The sequence below is a fragment of the Pterocles gutturalis genome, unplaced genomic scaffold, assembly GCF_000699245.1.
Source record: "Pterocles gutturalis isolate BGI_N339 unplaced genomic scaffold, ASM69924v1 scaffold49239, whole genome shotgun sequence".
Taxonomy (NCBI): domain Eukaryota; kingdom Metazoa; phylum Chordata; class Aves; order Pterocliformes; family Pteroclidae; genus Pterocles; species Pterocles gutturalis.
This window is the reverse complement of record NW_010129962.1, coordinates 1-9138: the sequence shown is the minus strand read 5'-3', so window position 1 is coordinate 9138 and position 9138 is coordinate 1. Positions and strand designations below refer to the sequence as shown.

General features: G+C 38.0%; 1 protein-coding gene across 1 annotated transcript; it reads left to right on the top strand.

Moving 5' to 3' along the window:
* Positions 1-334: 334 nt before the first annotated feature.
* LOC104466580 (LIM domain only protein 7-like) lies at positions 335-7570 on the top strand. The gene is made up of 9 exons (XM_010080052.1): positions 335-363; positions 776-889; positions 1376-1574; positions 2716-2968; positions 3450-3749; positions 4096-4386; positions 4657-4857; positions 5306-6022; positions 7537-7570. Exons 4-9 carry the CDS (start codon positions 2754-2756, stop codon positions 7568-7570), a joined length of 1758 nt encoding a protein of 585 aa, XP_010078354.1. The 5' UTR covers positions 335-363; positions 776-889; positions 1376-1574; positions 2716-2753.
* The last annotated feature ends 1568 nt before the right edge of the window (positions 7571-9138 follow it).

Genomic DNA, 9138 nt, shown 5'->3' with positions numbered 1-9138 from the left:
TCATTAAATTGTTTTCCCATTTTTATGTTGTTGGAAACTAAAAACCTTATCTAATTAAAAAAACTTAGAGCCTTCCTGGGTACCTCTCAAATTGGAAACTGTAGTAGATCAGCTAGTTTCTTGCTTTATATGTAACAATTGAAATAGTACGGTTATGCCTATGAGTTCAAAGCTAATTGCTTTTTATATGTTTTGGTATGGTCATAGTTGCATATGTTATATTGACCACTAATTGGGCTTGAAACCTTTTAAATCTTGAAAAGTAAGTAAATTTTAAGTCGGATGTTTTAAAACTTTTTGTTTTGTTTTTCTTACTCCCTGCCCTCCTTCAGACCAGAGGAGACCAACAGAAGAGTGAAAAACGTAAGATGCACTTACTTCAATGCTTTCTGAAAAAATTTCACACTAATTCTGATTAAATGTTTCTAAACCACTTCTGTTTATGGCACTGTCATGTTTACCTTATTCTTCAGCTGTTCATTTATCTAATGCAAATTAGTGCCATCTTACGGTGATCTCTATGCAGGTTACTTTCCCAAATAAATACAATAATTAGAAACAGTACTTATATCTGCTTACTTGAGATATATGAGATGCATTGTGACACTCTTTAATTGGTTTTGGTGGAGATCATAGCTAATAATGTAAACAAGATTTTACAGTTTATTGTGGAAGATATCTCTAATAGCATGCTGAGATTCTTTTATACTGGTACATAGTATGAGAAGAAAGTAATCAAGTTTGTATTTGGGTTTTTTTGTTTGTTTGTTTTTAGGTTTTGATTACATTATACTGGCTTGGGAGAAAAGCTCAAAGTAACCCTCATTTTAATGGTCCGTACCTCAATCTTAAAGCATTTGAGAAGTTATTAGGGCAGGCATTGACTAAGGTAAGGAGTCCAAAAAGAATAGTAAACAAATAGCCTGAATTTAATAGTTTGCTATACATTACAGCATCAACTCTGAGCAATCTTTTTGGGGTTTAATTTTATTCTTAGTTTGGAGAATGTAGTCACTAGTTTTGTTTGTTTTGCTTGCTGTCAAGGTCCATGTGAAAGGAATGATTTTTAGCTTACACTAGTTTTTCAGCTACCCAGATAACCACGAAATTCAGAATCCACATGCTCTTATTGATGTGGTAGATTTTGGAAAGGCTCGTCTTGATTCCCTTTAGATAAGATAAGAGAAATAGAAGACTTTGTGTTGAATCTCCTGTCCCAGCTTTTGTATGTATTGTTTCTAGGCGTTTGCAGTAGTCTTTGGCAAAGCCAATTTGCACGCTCAAAATGCATTTTAAAAATTTTTGAGCAAAGCCTCGCGAGTAGCACTTGCACCTTAAATTGTTGAAAAAGACTTTTCAAAACTTACTGTCACAGGTGCTTGAAGAGTCCAGTCACCTGAACAGAAGTGGCAGGGATAGTGGGTACGGTGATATTTGGTACGCTGACCGGGGAGAGTCCTTTTCATCTTCAGCTAGCCATAAAAGAGACGATTCCTTTGATAGCTTGGACTCACTTGGTTCAAGATCCTCCACAAGCTTTTCTTCAGATATAACCTTGAAGGGTGGCAGTGAAGGTATGTTTTTTCCTCTTCTAAATCTTTTGTTGACATATGTCTTATGAGTGTGAGAGAAAACAATGTATGGACCTAGTACTTTGGGTGCCCGGTACTTGAATTGGCTTGGAAGGCGGCTCTAGTTTTGCAACTGCTGCAGTTGCATTTGCCTAAGCAAATATTGACCTTTAACAGTTGGTAGAAACAAAGCAATGCTCACCTAAATCTTCCTAGGAAGGGCTGCTGGGACTCTTGCTCCCACAGGCACATTAGAGGGTGTGTATTTTGTGGAGTATTTTCCCATAGTTCAGGGAGGGAAGTTACTAAAATTCAAATCGTGATGGGATCACCCAAAATTCAGCAGTTGCAAAAGTCTCATGCCCTTTTCCTGGTGTGGATATGTCAAACCTCTACGTCTTCATTCCATTTGTGAATATTCAATAGGGATTTTCCTGCCTAGGTTGAAAACTGAATAGTAGTTGTTATTTTTGATAGTTTGTCATGCAAAGAAAGGTAACAAAAAGAAAGCTTGTGAAATTGGATCTGTACAGCTGTACTCTAACCTGTGTTTCTCTCCCAGTTTTAAAATGCAATACTAACTTGCAGTCAAAGTTATAAAAATAGTGAGCTTTTGGATTTTGTACTATGTGAATAACAAAATCATTGAGTCAAAGCCGCATGGAACATTTCTGATCTGAGCAAAGCAATATGTAGTCATGCTATATATGTGACATACCCTCGGCTTCTACTGGGCGTTAATCTGGTGAGATGAGCATTTTTCTATACTGTTTGCTGGTAACTTGGCTTTGTTATTAAATTTCTGTGGCAAGTGTGTTTTCAATTAAAACCTTCTGTGCTGTTGTAAGTCTTCAATCTAGAGACTAGTGCTTTATTTCCTGCAGAGAGCAGTGGTAGCAAAAGAATGGAACAAATCCAGCAGGGGCATGCAAACCAAACTCAGCTTCATTGTGAAGTTGTGAAAAGTTCCATTAACTTCTAAGACCTCTACTACTGTCATGTCAATAGCTCACCAAGTTTGCAGCCAAAATATCTTGAATATGGAGTTAAATTGTTTGTAGAAGATTTTGGTGCAAGTTCTAGCTAGAAGCTTGTGTCTAGAGAATAATGTTTGTGCCTTCCCTTTTCTCCCCTTTCTTCTAAGGTTGCGACAGTGACACAGACTCAGAACTGCCTTTCAAAATGCATGACTCCCATAAAGACGATAGGTCTTACCGTAGGATTTCTGTAATTGAACCGAAACCTACCGCTGACTTCAATCGCTTCTTACCCCACAAAAACAAGCAGACAGCGTATGTGCCAACACCCTTAAGGAAGAAGAGGATAGAAAAGAATGAGGACAACAGGAGGAGTTGGGCAAATCCCGTCTCCACCGAGTCAGACGGAACATTTTCAAGGTACTGGTGTGCGGTCTTAGTAAAGAGGACTTTTATTTAGGACTGATTTAAAAAGGGTTTTCTTTATTAGTTAAAGAAAAGCTGCTGTTGCTGCAATACAAAGTAAAGTATTTGAATTTCGTTATGTTAAGGAGAGGGGGGATGTTTTGGTGTGGTTGTGCGGTTGGTTTTGGTTTGGGTTTTTTTGTTTGTTTGTTTGTTTTTAACTTTGTTCCATATAACAAATTTTCTGGTGTTTGCGTAATGTTTTGAGGCTGGTCAGACTCCAGATAGAGGGGATTTAAATTATTTTGAATGCAAGTTCAAGAGAGCTAGACCTACAGTTTTAATTTCTCATTAAAGCTTTCGAAAACACGGTGATGAATTTCTGTTGTCCAGCTTCTCGGTGCGTGCACATGAGATTTGTAGGAAGTTCTTGGGTTTCATCATTACCTTCATGACTTCACTGTCTTCATTCTGTTCCTGTTTTGGTCAACCTTAGTGAACGTGAAAGGAATCCCGTAGCTTCCTGCCAAAATAGCAGAGCAGAGTGTGGGCTCACAAATCCAGCTTCCCTGCAGATGATCTATGAGTATGACAGTGGCTCTGATTCAGAAGATGAAAGAAGGCTGCCTGACGTGGTTATGGATGACTTAGCAAACCGTAGATTCCTAGTCAAAAAGAGCCCTGTAAGCTCTACTGCACCTGGACATCATTTCGTGTTGCGCAATGACTCTCCTAAATCTTGCTCACAAGAAAGTTATCCAGCTGGTCCACTAGCTGCAATGCTTGAACCACTGAGGTCAGAGATACTAATCCAAAATCCAGTAACTATTGTATTACCTGAATTGCAGCCCAAAAATAACTCCATAAAGTTAGCCTTCTAATCAGCATTTTAACACAGCTGATAAATTGTTATGCCTTTTCTGTCAAACTTCATATTTTTGTCAAAGACGATAGGATACTGATATAACCTTTTAACTTTTTTTTTTAATATTTATTATTATTTCTGGTGCTGCAGTGATGGATTTGAGAACTAATTTGCTTCATTCACAAGGTTGAACTCTTGAGCCAAAAAGCATGTTTTTTTGCATTCTTTATGTCAAGTTGCTCCTAAAATATCTTAACTGATTGGGTATTTTGAACAGTAACCAGAGGAGGCAGAGGCAGTTGGATACTAAAAAGGAAAACAAACCAAGAGTTAACATTCCTTCAGAGTTATCTGGGTATTTTGATGAGGACGAGGAAGAAGAAATAGGCATCCCAAACATTGAAAAAGATGATCTCTATTTTCGCAAGCTAAGCTCTTCAGCGGCAAATACAGTGGTTACTTTTGACAAATTTATCCCTAAGTTTTGGACACCAGAAGAAGAATTGCTATGGAAAAAAATCAGGAAATCTTCTTTCAAACCCTGGTATAAAGAGATTCAAGGGTTCAGGTGCGTTTTCATGCATGCCCCTGTTTCTCTCCTGTGTGCGAAACTTACAAACAAAATGTAGTTGTATGACATTATTATTTTTCATTTTTATTGTCAGGGTAGCAGCAGGATGTGTTTTCTCTCTTTTTTTCTTTTTTTTTTTTTGAGAAAATAATTGAAATGTTATTTCCATTACACTGTTGCACTGTTGCCACTGTGCATTTTACTCAACGAGTACACTTCTTGGTTTTTTTTTCTTTCCCTCTGCTCGTACTTTGTGCTGCCACACAGTAGAAAGAAATCGGATTCTGAGGATGAGGAATTTCCTTACAAACAAAGCTCTGCCATTGTTGCTAATCAACCAAGACTGAGTTTTGACTGGAACAGCAGTTGCAGAAGGGATCAGAACTATAAGCCAACTTCTGAATATGTGGGAAGCTCATTGTCACAGATTGCAGAAGGAAAAATCTTGGAGGCTTCTGATCAGCCCAGGTTGATATCGCTGCATGAGCTGTACTCTTGCTGCATCAAAAAGAGATGGCTGGATATGCAACAGCTAAATGAAATTAAACCACGTCCTGTGATGTCGCACTTTTTTGGTTATTACTCTTTTGTTTTGTTGTTTTTTCAAATGTAGCCGTAAGTTGCTGGTCTTCTGAAACATAAATGCAAAAGTGTAACATGCTGCATAGGTTTACTGGCTTTGGTGTGTGAGCATGTAAGGGTGCTGTTTCTGAGCAGGTCAGTATGCTGTGATACCTTTATGTTGGTTGACATGTGCTGTGGTATGGTTAGTGGTGGTGAATGCTAAGTGGTGAAGTTGTGCTGCTCGGGATACTGCAAGTCTAAACCAAATGTGTATCGCAGTACATTGTGATATGCTTGTCTCTTGCTAGTTAATGATATTTTTGCTTCCCTCCTTTTGTTTTATATGCTTCAGTCAGTTTTCATTGCTTCAGGCCCTGCAAAAATACTCTGTCTACTTGTCTTCTGAAACAAAGACCAGAATTGATCCTACTTCTGGCCCTAGGCTTATACAGTGTAGAAGGAATATTTCCTTTGTACCAGGATGCAAGCAAGGAGATGCGGAAAATGGATATCTGTATCCAGATTTAGAAAATGATGACTTGTTTGTTCGGAAAACTGGGGCTTTCCATGTGAACCAAGTTGTTCTCCAAGACCCTCGGTATTTAAAAAAATTCTCTGAACAGGAGCCTCCCCTTGAGGGTGAGATAATTCTGCAACCCAGAGAGGGCCAACCTGTGATTCCAGATTTGGAAAAGGATGACATGATTTTCCGTAGAATCCTCTCTCAGAAAAAAGAGGTGCCTTTGTCAGGTGCTCCAGACAAGTATCACCCAGCACTCTTCCCTGATCCATGGAGTCTTCCGGAGGAGATCCGGTCCAAATTTCTATGTTTACTTGAAAAAAACGCAACACCAGAGGAAAGAAAGAGCAATGGCAGAGTGCTGTCGCCATCATCCCGCCATAAAAAGGATGATATGCTGACCCGCAAGATTGAATCTTGGAAGGTGGGAAGCAACGTCCAGCCACTGAATTTCATCCCGGGTCCATGCAGCGAAGATGACTGGAAGAAGTGGGAAGCAATCAGGGAGGCCAGCAAAGTTAGACACAAGAAACGGCAGATGGTGGAGAGGTCAGGTTGCGTCCTGCACGGATTGCGCTTGAGTGCAGTTGAACCCTTTCTGTTCAGAAAAGCATCGTCTTGTGCTGAACCATTCGTAGAGTGCCAATCTGCTATTTGTTCGTGGCATCCTGGACAAGCTTTTTGTTTGCTTTGAATAGATGCTCATGACTGCAATACCATATTTTCAACAAAAAAATTTACAATGCTTTCTAGTTTTAGGCTGCTATTTTAGAGAAAATACATTATAATTCCTTCAGGGTCAAAGTTCTGCATAAGTTTCTTTCCATTGTTGAACAGGAATAGTGATTATTCAAAAGACTGTGGAGGCTAGAAACATTGTCTTTATTTCCCCAGTATAATGGGTAAAAATATTTCTGAAATACAACAAATAATTCTAGAAATAGGCATTCTGATATTCTTGCTTGCACCTGAGTTTGAAAATGCTTGTAAACTGTCCTGCCACAGTTTTGAGGTGATTAGATGAGGTGAAAAAATATATTGGTGTTGTTTTGCCCACCTGAAGTCAAGGTGCATGCAAGGTGTGTGTCTGTGTAATATTAAATTCCCCTGTGATGTATTTTATTCTGACAATATATCTACCCTGCTTTCATACAGTCCTGATTAATACTTTCCCCTTATCCTTTCCTGGTATACTCAAAATTTCTCTTCTCTGACTTGAATAATGGTTTTAACTACTTCCTGGCTCTCCTTTGGATTTTATACTTACTGTTAGAGAGTGGGATTTTGGACGTTTCCTTAGCTCTGAAAATACGGCATTGCAAGTTGCAGTTCTCCCAGCTGTGCATCATTACTTTGTGACTAAGACCGCTCCGTGTTCCAGTTGATACTTTGATGTTGCTGCATTTAATTTCTAAGCTTGATACTGTTAACAGAGTGCAAAGCTTCACTGACAAATATTTCTGAAGTGCTTGAAAATATTTCACGTTTTGAGAGTTCGTTCAATAGAATTAAATACTCATATGTGAATACTAAAAATCCTCTTGAATCCCACTGGATGAATTTGATTCTCCACTTTATATGCTAAACTTCTGTATATGGCCTTTTTTCCTATCCATTCCAAGTATTACTTTCATTTAGTGTCAGAGATGGTTGAAGTAACAAGGAAACAGCCTCTGTAAGCTAGCCTTTTGTTGGGACTCAAGTTGGCATTAATTTTAATTTCTTGAAATGAGCATCTTTTGAGCATCATGCTGTTCAGCAGCTCTGGAGAAAGTGATGCAGAATTAATACAGGGCTCTATTCATGCAATATTGCTGAGTCAGAGGAGTTGGAAACTTGCAGGCAGCCTTGTTCCGTCAGTTTTCTGCCCAACTTACACATCATGCAAGTCCTGATGTCTTTTTTGTGTAGTGTCAGATCTCCCATGTGCTATTCCATGCTGGCTGGTCCTCAAGCTTTCACTTTCCCCTTCACTTAGTGAGAGTGCTGGTGTACTGGTGGTATTACTGTTGTTATGAATATCAAGACACTGAATCTTTCTTTTTTCATTTCTGATTTCTCAGACTCTTTCAAAAGCTTTCTGATGAGCAAGGGTAAGTTTTATAAAAGCTTGAGAGATCATAATGCTATTTTTGCCTTTTTAAATTTTCATGCATGCACAGTAACTGAAAACTCATGCTGAAAAACTTGTGCATGCTGCTTTGTTGTTCTGTGCTTGGGCAATTTACATAAATAGTGTAAGAGACTAAAAGCTATGCATCTGGCAAAAGTTCTCTCTGACATCTAGGGTATCTGAGTTATGGTTATCAGGCCCTTTGAAAATCAGCTTTGATATTTTATTCCTTTTTTTTGGTGTTCTGTATTTAAATTAGGCTTTAAAACATTCAGAAATGTAAAGGAAGGTTAGTAAATATTTCATTGCAAAGGCTGTGCAGATAGAATCTGAAAACAATGACATGGTGTTTATCATGGGAGTGATGAGTGTTATGTGGTTATTTTATATACTTCAGGTTATTGAATTCTCAGTGGTAAACTTACTGGTTAGTGCCATATGAATTTAGGCCTTGTTTTTAGTGTACTTGACTCAAAGAGAAATATTATTCCACTTGCTGTGTGATGGCATATTAAGCATTTGGTTTGTGCATGGTGTTTTAATTTTTTTTTAATGTACACTTATGTATTTAGTTATTTATTTTCACCCTGGGTCAAAACCTAGTAAATGACTAAACACTTCCAGAAGAAGCAAGAAATGTTTCAGAAGTTAGATGTTAGGGAAGGGAGACTCAGTAGGCTCAAGTCACTTGTTAGATTTTGAAGTTAAGACTAGAATTGAAACTTAACATCCTGTTCCTTGGTATGAATATATGAATATACCTGTACTTAGATTTTCCTATTTTGTTGCAGGAAGATACAGAAACTCGAGAGAAGGAAAAGGAAAACCTAGTCATATAAGTCATCTTGAATGAGTCCAGAACAATTTTGATACTTTTGTACGGTTTGGTTACCCAAAACCATTTCTATATGTGATATAACTTAACCACAAAAAAAAAAAAAAAATCTGTAGTTGTGACCAGAAGATTTTTACTAAATTTGGCACCCTTCCCATTCAGACAATAAACAAGCAAACAGGTCTAATGAGTTAGTGCCTTAGCCTTTATTTCTGGAGGCCAAAGTCCAAAGTCTTATGTTACCAATGAAAGTGAGCTGGGCCTCTTGGGAGGAAGTGAGAGAGTCTGGTTTGTTAGTTCAGAGCTCTCTTGGTATGTAAGAGATTAGAGCAAGTACCTGTGCTGAATCAGTTTTGGTTTGAACTTGATTTTTCTGTTGTATCAGAGAAGTGCAACATTTTCAAATCCTGTTAGATCTTGGTTACACTCCTCCATCATTCAGATTTTGTTTGCATAAATGCAAACAGAAGTATATTTTTTTAAAATTAAAAATACTAATTTACATAATTAAAAGTCCTGTTATGTTTATAACTTCAGTGTGAAAGAAAAAAGGAGAAGATAGCATTGGAGAGAGGGGGAAAAAGCATGAACGATGAGCGTTGAGGACTTTAGACTAAAGGGAACTAGTGAGTAGGAGTTTGGGGGGGAAACTTGTAGGTGTGTTGAAGAAACCAGTGAGAAGATCACCGATCACAGAATCACAGAATGTTAGAGATT

Bases quoted from the DNA above. Each gene is read 5' to 3' on its own strand.
- LOC104466580 (XM_010080052.1), top strand. From the start codon at position 2,754: ATGCATGACTCCCATAAAGACGATAGGTCTTACCGTAGGATTTCTGTA. The intron at 4,387-4,656 runs GTGCGTTTTCAT...GCTGCCACACAG, and splicing joins AAAGAGATTCAAGGGTTCAG to TAGAAAGAAATCGGATTCTG. The intron at 4,858-5,305 runs GTTGATATCGCT...TATATGCTTCAG, and splicing joins GAGGCTTCTGATCAGCCCAG to TCAGTTTTCATTGCTTCAGG.